The 13,850-nt window shown below is 41.7% G+C and overlaps 1 protein-coding gene and 1 long non-coding RNA gene across 3 annotated transcripts in view; one reads left to right on the top strand and one right to left on the bottom strand.

Moving 5' to 3' along the window:
* Positions 1-2,698, bottom strand: part of LOC131172469 (uncharacterized) — a 47,212-nt gene extending 44,514 nt beyond the window's left edge. The window contains exon 1 of the long non-coding RNA XR_009142941.1: positions 2,581-2,698. This is a non-coding gene — a long non-coding RNA (uncharacterized LOC131172469). The remainder of the gene's footprint in view (positions 1-2,580) is intronic.
* Positions 2,699-10,791: 8,093 nt separating this feature from the next.
* On the top strand, positions 10,792-13,298 carry LOC110659970 (phenylacetaldehyde reductase). 2 transcript variants are annotated; one of them, XM_058134084.1, is made up of 6 exons: positions 10,792-11,058; positions 11,611-11,780; positions 11,874-12,065; positions 12,421-12,583; positions 12,674-12,857; positions 12,952-13,298. In XM_058134084.1, the coding sequence occupies exons 1-6, from the start codon at positions 10,941-10,943 to the stop codon at positions 13,094-13,096; spliced, it is 972 nt and encodes a 323-aa protein (XP_057990067.1). In that variant the 5' UTR covers positions 10,792-10,940; the 3' UTR covers positions 13,097-13,298. The 2 variants fall into 2 exon arrangements, with proteins under 2 accessions (XP_057990067.1, XP_057990066.1); XM_058134083.1 differs by having other exon boundaries at positions 12,916-13,298.
* Positions 13,299-13,850: the final 552 nt, after the last annotated feature.

Here is a 13,850-nt window from a genome sequence, read left to right as displayed (position 1 = left end):
GACCCAACCTATGGGCCGGACCGGCACTAGGACCTGGGCCAGCCTAAAGCCCCCGAGGCCCGTAGTAAGCCTTAACTATTCATTTACCCAACTCTAAGACCCATTTGGGCCCAATTTCAAGAAAACAAACGGACAGAGTCCGGCCATAAAATGGACTTACCAACGGGGAGTTTTCGACTCACCCGACCTGTAAACACAATATATAGTCAATTGGGGAGCTCAGCTCACCCTCCACATACTCATCAACATAATAATAAATGGGAGCTCAGCTCCCTCATCCAATCCATCAACATGCATAACATATTTAAGTTTACAGGTCCAACATGATAAAAATATTACAGACCAAATTCAAATAAATACTGCTAACACATGCGGAAATTCTAGGAGTAAATAAAATTACACAAATATTGATAAACAACCTGCGAGATAGAAAAACAGGTTAACCCAGAACAAAATATCCTCCTGTGGCCTGTAAAAATATTGAACAGGAGTGAGCGTTCGACTCAGAGAGTAAAATATCAATTTTAACCATAATCTCTATAACTATCTAAATCTAATGCACCCTGTAGAGTGAAATGCAACATCCACATCATTTTCACATCATAACATCAAAAAGGTAATTTGGAGCACTCACGCACTCGTAACATCAATCATAATATATGGGAGCCGATCCCTATACGACTCTCTTAAATCCAACCCAGTGCCAATAAAAACTCACTTCGGACTTCCACTTAAATACCAAATCGGGTCCCAGTGAAGAACTCAAGCCGTGTCTACCCGAAGGACCGGTCAATGAAGAACTCAAGCGTGTCTACCCGTCCTATCCATAGTCCACACCACATCACACGCACGCCAACGCACACTGCTCCAAATTACCACAACAACATACATGGCACTTTAACATTTATCAATGCATCAAAAATCGTGCCTAGAGTTTAACTACATAAATATATGCAAATAAGTGATGCATGGGCATGCTGAACATATAATAATATCGAAATTACAATTAAAATTAATATTCTACTCACGCACTTGACGACAATCATGGCGGTGGGCGGAGGAAGAAGGTCATCCCGCTCACGACAATCATATTACATTTATTTAATACAATCGACTCAATACAAAGAAAAGACCAATTACGTCTAAGTCGTGCGAAAATCCGTGAGTCCCCTATACCTAGTACCTACCCAACCTGCAAAAGGGCTAAAAACGCACTTCTATATTCACAATCCATATATCAACAGTTCAATCATATCACACAGCCCCTCCTGGGCCCATCAAATCAGTCATCCATCACAATATGTAAAATTTCAATTTAGTCCTTATTATTGATCATTTTTGCAAAAACTGCCCAAACAAGCTCTAAAAATAATAAAACTTTGCCTCATGTCCATAGCAATATAACTAAGCTATTGCAAAAAGAATAGTAAAATTCTAAGCTAAAACTAATATTTTATGGATTTTTGATCCTATTTAAGCACTAGAAAATTACGTAAAAACAAGGTTCGGGTTTACCTTTGCCGATTCCGACTTGAACGCAGCGCTCGGGCGTCGACAATGGGGCTAGCCAAAACCTCGGCCCAATTCGGAGACTTTTCCGGTAACGGGTCCATGCGCCCAAATTTGCGGCATCGGTCAATCGTCAATTTCCGCAAATCGAGGATACCTACACGAAGCCCATAACACGGGGGTTAGTACATAAATTTTTCAGAATTTTCTAAGCTCATTTAGTGCTCGAAAATACACTGCAAAGTTCCGTGGGACCCACCGAAAAACGGTGTCGGAAAAATTCGAAATTTATGTCGTTGCGAAGCTCTCGACGAATGGAGCGTGCTGGTGGCCTCGGTTTTCTCGTGGGATTCACGGTTTTCGAGAAATCTAGCCCAAAAGTCGAAATGGGCTAAAATCTTCCCGAGCTAAAATCGGACAATCCGCTCGATGGATTTCGGCGTTCTTGGTGTCTATGGAAAGCTCTCGCCGAGTAGATGGTTTTGGACACAAGACCCGGTCCAATCGGTGACCGGATCGGCCGGATTTGGCCGAGGAAGCTGGCGAGCGAGCGCCAGGGACTTTCGCGGCGTTTCGCCGTTACCGGCGGCTGGGGCCGTGAGGGAGGCAGCGAGGAGGCGGCCGCGGCGAGAGGAGGAGAGAGAAAAGAAAGAGAGAAGGGAGAGGCGTCGCGCGGAGGAAGAGGAAGAAAAGAGAAGAGACCTCCGATTCGATTCGGTAGGTTCAATTCAATACAAAATTTTGAATTTTTACTCTGCCTCGGGACCGAAAACGAGGTCCAAAAATTCCGAAAAAAATTCCCGAAAACTCAGAAAAATACGTAGACTCCAAATATATTTTTAGTTTTGCCACGTGGTCTTTAAATTAATTTTTAAAAATCATCAAAGTTTATATTTTCGGAAAATCGAACCCGATTTTTAAAATCCGAAAAATCTCAAAAAAAATTCCTAAAATTCAAATAAAATTAAAATACCAAAAATACTCATAAATAAAAAAAATTTGGGGTGTTACATTCTTCCCCCCTTACAGAAAATTCGTCCTCGAATTTTTACACAAGGCAGAATAAAGTACATGATTATACATTGAACAAGTAAGGGTACTTGCTACGCATGTCCCGCTCTGACTCCCAGGTGCACTCTTCCACTGACTGACTCCTCCACAAAACCTTAACCATAGGGATCTGTTTGGATCTTAGTGCCTTACTTGGTAGTCCACTATGGCTACTGTGTTGCTCCTCAAATGTCAAATTCTCCTTTAGCTCTATCACATCCATCAAAGACATGAGAAGGATCGGGAATGTATTTCCTGAGCATGGAGATGTGAAACACGGGATGAACGTGAGAAAGGTTGGGTGGTAGCTCCAACCGGTAGGCAACGGCTCCAACTCTATCAGTAACCTCAAAAGGTCCGATATACCGAGGTGCCAACTTGCCCTTCTTTCCGAATCTCATGACTCCCTTCATTGGAGATACCTTCAGGAATACATAGTCGCCCACTGCAAACTCCACATCCCTCCGTCTGGGGTCTGCATAACTCTTCCGCTTCATCGAAAGCCGCCTCGCCAAGCTTCTCGATTAAAGGAACTACCTCTGAAGTGTACTGCACTAGGTCTACATCATGCACCTTCGCTTCCCCCATTTCCGTCCAACACAGAGGAGACCTACACTTTCTTCCATATAGTGCCTCATAGGGTGCCATCCCTATGCTGGAGTGATAACTGTTGTTGTAGGCAAACTCCACCAAAGCTAGCTGCTCATCCCATTGACCTCCAAAATCCAAGACACTCATGCGAAGCATGTCTTCCAGTGTTTGGATTGTCCTTTCAACCGTCTGTCTGCGAGGGTGGAAGGTCAGATCAAGTTCAATTGTGTGCCAAGTGCTTCCTGCAACTTTCTCCAAAACCGAGAAGTGAACTGGGGCCCTCTGTCAGATATTATGGAAGCCGGAACTCCATGCAATCTGACTATTTCTCGAATGTAGAGCCGGGCATACTGTGCCACAGAGTATGTAGTCTTTACAGGTAAGAAGTGAGCTGATTTGGTTAAGCGGTCTACAATTACCCATATCGAATCATATCCTCGCGTGGTACGAGGCAACCCAGTCACAAAATCCATAGTGATCATTTCCCACTTCCATTCTGGGATAGGGAGCTCTTGCAGCTTCCCTGACGGTCTCTGGTGTTCAAACTTCACCTTCTGACAAGTCAAGCACTTGGACACAAAGTCTGCTATGTCTTTCTTCATGCCATTCCACCAATAGCTATCTTTCACATCATGGTACATCTTGGTGGAACCTGGGTGGATACTGTACAGTGTGTAGTGTGCCTCTCGCATGATTTCATTCCTGAGGTTGTCCACATCGGGCACACATATCCTAGAACCTTGTACTAGGGCACCATCATTGGCAAATCCAAACTCACCACCTTCACCTTGCTGTACTCTTTCTATGATCTTCATCAATTGTTGGTCTCTGTGCTGGGAAACTCTAACTCTGTCCCTCAGGTCTGACCTCACTGAAAAGTGAGCCAACAATACCCCCTCATCTGAAAGATCTAGGATTAAACCTTGATCCATCAACTCATGTACCTCCTGAATCAATGGTCTCTTCTCTACTGAAATGTGCGCCAAACTGCCAGAAGATTTTCTGCTCAAGGCATCTGCTACAACATTGGCCTTCCTGTGGTGGTACCGATGGTGCAATCATAGTCTTTCAGAAGCTCCATCCATCTCCTCTGTCTCAAGTTTAAGTCCCTCTGTTGGAAGATGTACTTTAAACTCTTGTGGTCGGTGTATATCTCGCACACTTCGCCATACAGGTAGTGTCTCCAGATTTTTAGTGCAAAGATTACAGCCGCCATTTCCAAATCATGGGTGGGGTAGTTCTGCTCATGCCTCTTCAGCTGCCTTGAAGCATAAGCCACTACCTTTCCATTCTGCATCAAGACACACCCTAGGCCAACTCTGGAGGCGTCACAATACACGGTGTATCCTTCACCACTCACAGGTAGTGTCAACACAGGGGCAGTGGTTAGACACTCCTTAAGCTTTTGGAAACTCTCCTCACAGTCATCTGTCCAAATGAATGGAACATTCTTCCTGGTCAACTTAGTTAGGGGAGCCGCTATCCTGGAGAAATCTTGTACAAAACGCCTATAGTAACCAGCTAAACCCAGAAAACTTCGCACCTCGTTGGATCGTTGTAGGCCTAAGCCAATCGATTCTGACTTCAATTTTCTTGGGATCCACTTGAATGCCATCACTAGAAACCACGTGTCCCAAGAATGAGATGCTTTCTAGCCAAAATTCACATTTTGAAAATTTGGCATATAGCTGGTGCTCCCTCAACGTCTGCAACACCATCCTCAAGTGCCACACGTGTTCTTCCTCGGTCCGAGAGTATACCAGAATGTCATCTATGAATACGATGACAAAACGGTCCAAAAAAGGCTTGAACACCCTGTTCATCAAGTCCATGAAGGCTGTTGGTGCATTAGTGAGTCCAAAAGACATCACCAAGAACTCATAATGACCATATCTTGTCCTGAAAGCCGTTTTGGACACATCCTCATTCCTGATTCTCAACTGATGGTAGCCTGATCGTAGGTCTATCTTGGAAAAGAATCTAGCTCCTTGGAGCTGATCAAACAAATCATCGATCCGAGGAAGTGGATACTTGTTCTTCACAAATACCTTGTTCATTGTCGTAGTCACTGCACAACCTCAATGACCCATCCTTCTTTCTCACAAATAGAACAGGAGCACCCCAGGGTGAAGTGCTCAGACGTATGAAACCCTTGTCCAAAATCTCCTGTATTTGCTCCTTCACTCTTTCTTTCACTGTGGTGCCATCCTGTAAGGTGGCATGGATATGGGGTTTGTACCCAAAATAACATCAATGCAGAACTCTATTCCCCTTTCTGGTGGCAACCCTGGGAGCTCTTCAGGGAAGACATCCATAAATTCTCTGACAACAGGAACATTTTCTATGCTGACACCTTCTACAGATGTATCTCTCACCAATGCCAAATACCCTTGGCATCCACGCCTCAACATTTTTCTAGCACTAATTGCTGACACCAAATTATATGGAGCCACGCTCCTGTCACCATCAAAGCTAAACTCTTCCACACCAGGTATGTGGAAGTATACCTTTTTGTTCCCGCAGCTAAGGTGGCATAATGAGTTGCCAACCACCCATCCCCGTGATTACATCGAAATCCATTACTTGGAGAGGAACCAAGTCTGCTGGGAGGATCTTTCCATCCACTACCACTGGGCTACCCGGAAATACCATGTCTACTTCTATGTTGTCACTAAGTGGGGTAGCTACTGACAAAGGGCACTCTAAAGTTGTAGGGTTTCTACCCAACCTCATGGCAAACACAGGGGAGACAAATGAGTGCGTAGCACATGGATCTATCAAAACACGAGCCTCATAAGAATGCACTGAAGAATACCGCCACAACGCATTTGAAGCTTGAGCATCTTGGTGGGTCGGTGAAAACCCGTGCTTGACCCCTACCGAGTGGCGTAACTCGACATCGACTTCTACCTCTGACCGCCTCCAAATCCACGCCCCTTGTCCTCGCCATTGGCCATCGAATCGACCGCCATGTTGGAAGCACCGGATACAATTGTCGAGGAACATTTGCAATGTAACCCCGTGACCCCATCTGGCTCATCAAAACGGCAGGCGATCTCTAGCAAAGTGGCCGGTTGGCCACACTCAAGCATACTCGACCCCATCAAATAAGGTCCGAATGTCCTCTTCCACATCAGGCACACGGTGCCAAAGAGGATCTGAACGAGCTAGAATCGCCTTGCCTCGAATCGTTACCACCGCTGGATCCGCACTGTCGAACCCTCGGGATTTGTGTCTAAAACCACTCCTCTTATTTCTGCTTCTTCCTCTGTAAGTAGTTTGGCCACCACTATCCATAGTACCCGTGTGGGGAACACCTGAAGAACCCTCTGCTCTGTTTTTCTTTGCTCTTCCGCTGTCATCCACAGCATAGCTAATCTCAATCTGTCTGGCTCGATCCACCACCACATCAAAAGACTGATCAGACATCATGGCCAGGTTCGCATACCTCCTGTCAAGCCCCTTTAGGAATCTTTTCACCTTCATCTTTTCTGTAGCTACTGCTGCAGGGGCATATCTGCTCAATTCCAGAAATTGCAGAGCATATTCATCTACTGCACCGCCATTCGTCTTAAGGCCTCAAAGGCCCACTGCTTCGATATCCAAGCTTTCGCACAAACCGATTGATGAATGCTTCCACAACCGAGCCCATGTCAAAACCTCCATCTTGGTTAACTCGTAGTCATTCATCCATTTTCTAGGCATGGGCCCCATGACGTGCTGCTTACACTCTATCAATCTTCTATCACCAATCAGACTCGCCTCGCCGTCATGCAGAATCCAAAACCGATATGCATCGCTCGACACATCATAGGTACCAGGCACCAACTTCTTGAAATTTATGATCTGTTTGTAAGATTCCTCTCTTGGTGCGGTGGACTGCTGCTGTGGAGGATGGACCATATACTGCGCCATCATGTCGATGGTTCTCTGCATCACCTAGAGTAGCGCCATGGGGTCCATGGGACCTGTGCCATAAAGGACTGCTCTCAGATCAGGTTGGCTGCTCCTCTACTTGAGCAGCTCTAGGCCTCCTACCCCGCCTCCTCGGGGCAGGCGCCTCATCCTGTGCCGACACCTCGTCGGGCACATCTGGTTCTGGTGCAGTGGCAGCTCTCCTGCTTCTATGCATTTTCCTGAAATTCAGCAGCATTAGCCCACAAAATTCAAAACTGCACATTATACAGCTCTATAGACTCATATTTATACATAACATATGGAGCAGTAACTAGAAGCAAAGATGACAATGCAAGACGAATGTGGACCCTATATTTCCGCATGTGATTCCTATTAGACTCTTCCCAATACTTTAGACAACATTCCCTAAGAATCTGGAGCCTAAGCTCTGATACCACATTTGTCACGACCCAACCTATGGACCGGACCGGCACTAGGACCTGGGCCAGCCTAAAGCCCCCGAGGCCCGTAGTAAGCCTTAACTATTCATTTACCCAACTCTAAGGCCCATTTGGGCCCAATTTCAAGAAAACAAACGGACAGAGTCCGGCCATAAAATGGACTTACCAACGGGGAGTTTTCGACTCACCCGACCTGTAAACACAATATATAGTCAATTGGGGAGCTCAGCTCACCCTCCACATACTCATCAACATAATAATAAATGGGAGCTCAGCTCCCTCATCCAATCCATCAACATGCATAACATATTTAAGTTTACAGGTCCAACATGATAAAAATATTACAGACCAAATTCAAATAAATACTGCTAACACATGCGGAAATTCTAGGAGTAAATAAAATTACACAAATATTGATAAACAACCTGCGAGATAGAAAAGCAGGTTAACCCAGAACAAAATATCCTCCTGTGGCCTGTAAAAATATTGAACAGGAGTGAGCGTTCGACTCAGAGAGTAAAATATCAATTTTAACCATAATCTCTATAACTATCTAAATCTAATGCACCCTGTAGAGTGAAATGCAACATCCACATCATTTTCACATCATAACATCAAAAAGGTAATTTGGAGCACTCACGCACCCTGTAACATCAATCATAATATATGGGAGCTGATCCCCTATACAGCTCTCTTAAATCCAACCTGGTGCCAGCGAAAAACTCAGCTCGGACTTCCACTTAAATACCAAATCGGGGTCCCAGCGAAGAACTCAAGCCGTGTCTACCCCGAAGGACCGGGTCCCAGCGAAGAACTCAAGCCGTGTCTACCCGTCCTATCCATAGTCCACACCACATCACACGCACGCCAACGCACGCACACTGCTCCAAATTACCACAACAACATACATGGCACTTTAACATTTATCAATGCATCAAAAATCGTGCCTAGAGTTTAACTACATAAATATATGCAAATAAGTGATGCATGGGCATGCTGAACATATAATAATATCGAAATTACAATTAAAATTAATATTCTACTCACAGACTTGACGACAATCACTGTGGTGGCTGGGCGGAGGAAGAAGGCTGTCCCGGCTCACCTGACAATCATATTACATTTATTTAATACAATCTGACTCAATACAAAGAAAAGACCAATTACGTCCTAAGTCGTGCCGAAAATCCGGCAGAGTCCCCCCTATACCTAGGACCTACCCAACCTGCAAAAGGGCTAAAAACGCACTTCTATATTCACAATCCATATATCAACAGTTCAATCATATCACACAGCCCCTCCCGCCCATCAAATCATCATCCATCACAATATGTAAAATTTCAATTTAGTCCTTATTATTGATCATTTTTGCAAAAACCGCCCAAACAAGCTCTAAAAATTATAAAACTTTGCCCCATGTCCTTAGCAATATTACTAAGCAATTGCAATAAGAATAGTAATTTTCTAAGCGACCCCGAATATTTTATGGATTTTTAATCCTATTTAAGCACTAGAAAATTACGTAAAAACAAGGTTCGGTTTACCTTTGCCGATTCCGACTTCGAACGCGCTCGACGTCGACAATGGGGCTAGCCAAAACCTCGCCCAATTCGAGACTTTTCCAGAACGGTCCGTTCGCCCGAAATTTGTAAACCCGGTCAACTGTCGAATTTCCGCGAATCGAGGATACCTACATGAAGCCCATAACACGGGGGTTAGTACATAAATTTTTCAGAATTTTCTAAGCTCATTTAGTGCTCGAAAATACACTGCAAAGTTTCGTGGGACCCACCGAAAAACGGTGTCGGAAAAATTCGAAATTTATGTCGCTATAAGCTCTCGACGAATGGAGCGTCTTTGGTGGCCTCGGTTTTCGTGGGATTCACGGTTTCAGAAATCTCGCACAAAAGTCGAAATGGGCTAAAATCTTCCCGAGCTAAAATCGGACAATCCGCTCGATGGATTTCGGCGTTCTTGGTGTCTATGGAAAGCTCTCGCCGAGTAGATGGTTTTGGACACAAGACCCGGTCCAATCGGTGACCGGATCGGCCGGATTTGGCCGAGGAAATCGCTGAGCGGCCATGGGACTTTCGCGCGGCGTTTCCGACCGCTCAGGCGCTACTGGCCGGGAAGGTCGAGGCGGCGAGGGGAGGACGCAGGGGAGGCGGCTGGCCGGCGGCAGGGGAGGGGAGGAGAGAGAAAAGAAAGAGAGAAGGGGAGAGGGCGTCGCGCGCGGGAGGAAGAGGAAGAAAAAGAGAAGAGACCGGTCCGATTCGACCGGTCCGATCCGGTCCGGTTCGATTCGGCCGGTTCGATTCGAAATACAAAATTTTGAATTTTTACTCTGCCTCGGGACCGAAAACGAGGTCCAAAAATTCCGAAAAAATTCCCGAAAACTCAGAAAAATACGTAGACTCCAAATATATTTTTAGTTTTGCCACGTGGTCTTTAAATTAATTTTTAAAAACCATCAAAGTTTATATTTTCGGAAAATCGAACCCGATTTTTAAAATCCGAAAAATCTCAAAAAAAATTCCTAAAATTCAAATAAAATTAAAATACAAAAAATACTCATAAATAAAAAAAATTTGGGGTGTTACACACTATCTCCCACAACCTCTCCATCCATTATCATCCTTAATTTGGAATCAGAAGCATGCCCATAAAACATGCCATACCTTATCAACAATAGAAACCACAACCTACTGATAAGCTAAATTGTACAAACATTTTTTAATTTATGTGATTATTTCATTCAATGATTCAATTTTAATTTATCAGAACAAAATTTCTTAACGTTATTTTTATTTCATAAATAATCCCTTTAATATGTAATAGCAAGTTTTTATATTAAAAAGAATAAAATTATTCTTTTACCCTTTCTTCATTCTTTTTCTTTTTTTTTTCTTTATGATTAAATTAATCAATAATTATTATTAATAAAATTATTTATTTAACTAAATTTATAGACAAAATTATTAATTATATATATTATTTATCATTTATTGTTATATTGAAATTTAATTTATACCGTGGATAATAATAATAATAATAATAATTTATAAATTTTAAAATGACATTTTATTAATATATGATATCTAGTTTTTCATATAAATAAATAAAAAAAAAACTATAAATAATAATTTATAGATAATTTAGTGTGAATTTAAAAAAAAAAAAAGCTTGAAAATTTGTTAAAGGGATTTTTTTAAAAAAAAATTAAAATTAAAATTTTATTTTAATAAATTAAAGGTGAGGAGCTGAAATGAAATAATGACATTGGGTTGGTCAACAAACAGCGTAATTTCCTCCGTTTGCCGTTGTAAGCCTTATGTTGTAAGCCTTATGGCGTACATATATGGCAGAGACTAGAGGCCGTGTCCGTGTCATATTTGCTTCTTCTGAGAGTAAGGGATAGAGGAAAGAGACATCATGAGTGGAGAAGGAAGGGTGGTGTGTGTAACTGGAGGATCAGGTTATATAGCTTCATGGCTGGTCAAGCTCTTACTCCAGCGAGGTTACACAGTTAAAGCTACTGTTCTTGATCCCAGTAAGTTCTCTCTCTTTTAGCTTCTTGTACTGTCTCTTTTGAGCTTGATGTGGTCAAGTCAGTGTACTTTTGTGATTTTGTGCATAATTTTGAGTGATTAGATTCTGAATCTGATTTAGTTTTCTTAGCACAGTATAATCTCTCTCTTCTGGCGGTTGTCTGTAATGAGCTCAAGTGGGCAAGTGAGTTTGATCTTTAGTAAGTTTTCTGAAGAATTCAGGAGTTTTTAGGTTCTGGGTGATTATCCTAATATAATCCAAGCCTCAATTTTAATTGCTTGATTGCTATTGAGATTTTCTTGATCTGGCATGGGCAATATGAGTTGCCAATTGGGTGTTAGTATTGTTTTGTTTGCCTAAAGCACTCTGTTAATGAACTGTTTACTGATCACAGGGAAAGTAATTTTATGTTCCCTTGATGGAATTCTTATGGTAGCTTATTATATAAACTACTGCACTCTGCCCAGAAGAAGACTGCATTTCCAAGAAATGTTCTCCCTCCTCTGTATCTATTTATCAATTCATAGAATAATTTCGTTTATGAATTTTGTAGATGATCCTAAGCAAACAGAACATTTGCTTGCACTCGATGGAGCTAAAGAGAGACTTCAGTTGTTCAAGGCAAATTTAGTGGAAGAAGGAACTTTTGATTCAGCAGTTGATGGATGTGAAGGTGTATTTCATACAGCTTCTCCTGTAATTCTTTCAACAGATGACCCACAGGTACTTTTGTTGCATTTTTCAATCACATTTATCTTACATAGTACGTTAGTGGCTAAGTTCATGGTCATAGTTTCTATGTTATCCACATTTCAGAATGTATTGCTTGAGCCTGCTGTTAAGGGAACACTAAACGTTCTTAAATCGTGTTCGAAAGTCCCTTTTATCAAGAGAGTGGTTGTAACTTCTTCTATCGCAACAGTACTGTTCAATGGAAAACCTCTGACCCCTAATGTGGTAGTTGATGAGACTTGGTTTTCTGATCCTGCTTTCTGCAAGGAAAATAAGGTATATTATTGTTTCTTTTACAAAGTTCTCCGCTTCCCTTCCTAATTTTGAAAAGTTGTCAATTTTCATGGTTAAGTTTTCCACCATAAATGAAAATGGTTTTTACTGGCAATATGAAGAGCAATTATATGCTATCATAGTGATAGCATATAATTTCTTCTGATATGAGAGGATGTGGCCTGTTCTGGTTTACCTTCATCCGCAAGTGCAAGCATCAGAAGTTAAAAACACTAACCTTGTGATTTAAAACTATATGTATGAATTGGTTGCTTGTGTTGAATCTGATATTATTCAGATCATTGTCAAGAACACTCACTGAGAAGTTAGAATACTAACCTTTTCACGTGCTTTCCAGCATTGGTATAGGCTATCAAAAACCTTAGCAGAGGATGCTGCTTGGAAATTTGCAAATGAAAATGGAATTGACTTGGTTACAATACATCCAGGGTTTGTGATTGGTCCTGTCTTCCAGCCAACTCTGAATGTCACTATGAAGATTATTTTGAACTACATAACTGGTACTCTTCTCAGTTGTGGATGTTGCATATGCAACTACTGCAATCCTTCATGAATCTGTTTGATGGAAGAAATTGTCTTTTTACGTGCAGGTCAAACATTTCCAAATGAGACTCTAAGATCTGTTGATGTTAGAGATGTTGCAAATGCACATATTCTAGCATTTGAAAGATCTTCAGCCAGTGGCAGATACTGTTTAGTTGGACAAGTAGCACACTTGTCTGAGTTCTTTAAGATTCTGCGCCAACACTACCCGACACTACCACTTCCTGAAAAGTAAGATCTTATAATTTGTTCTGCAATTTCTCAGTTTAAATCACACAATTTTGAACAGAAATCTGTTACTGTTATGGTTTTCTTTTGCAAGCAGATGTGTAGATGACAAGCCTTTTGTGCCAAAATATGAGGTATCTAAAGAGAAGGCAAAAGACTTGGGTGTGGACTTCACTCCTCTGGAGGTTACTGCTAAAAACATCATTGAAAGCTTGAAAGAGAGAGGCTTTCTTAATTTCTGAGTAGTGTGATTTATTTAGTTTTCCTAAATGTCTTCATTTATATAAGCTTCTGTTTCTTATAAGGTGTATGCAGGATGTAACCAGTTACTTCTTAAGGGGTGCTTGTGCTAGCTTTGAGCTCTTGGGGGCCATATTGATAGGAACACATTTGAATTGAAAGCAGATTTTAATATAATGAAAAATATACATAGGATTAAGCCCAGTGGTACTGGAGTTGTCTTCAAACCTGTGAGATCTTTGGTTCGAGTTTAGTTGCAATGGTTTTGGTCTAGAACCGAACTGACCAATTTCTAATAATTGTCCGCGCTTTGGTACGTATAGATCCTGTTACTGTTCGAATTTTAAATCAGGTGAGAACTAGCTTAGTTTATTTTAAGATCAAAATAAAACTAGAGGTTAATACCTCTGAATATGACTGAAACTGTCTCCTTCGAATCAGATTGGATGATTCGGGTTCGACTATTTACAAATTTCTTTAAAAAAAGGAAAAAATTAAAAAAAAAAAACAACCGTTGAATTGTTTCAAACCGGTTTGAATTAAAATAGAATCGAAAGCTGCAACATGTCACTCTGGGCCCTTAGGCCCAATAGATGTAATAGATTTGCATTCAACGTAGCATGCGTGATTAGGTCACAGTGACATGTGAGCCCAAGTATTAGTTAAAAAAGTAAAAATTAATATTTAACATTGAAAAACATCGTTTAATCTATAGATTAGGGTTTAGAAATTATTTTTCTTTATGAATTTTATGTG

Source organism: Hevea brasiliensis, chromosome 14 (genome assembly GCF_030052815.1).
Source record: "Hevea brasiliensis isolate MT/VB/25A 57/8 chromosome 14, ASM3005281v1, whole genome shotgun sequence".
NCBI classification, from domain to species: Eukaryota; Viridiplantae; Streptophyta; class Magnoliopsida; order Malpighiales; family Euphorbiaceae; genus Hevea; species Hevea brasiliensis.
Note: the sequence above shows the minus strand (reverse complement) of the source record. Positions and strands in the feature narration are given on the sequence as shown.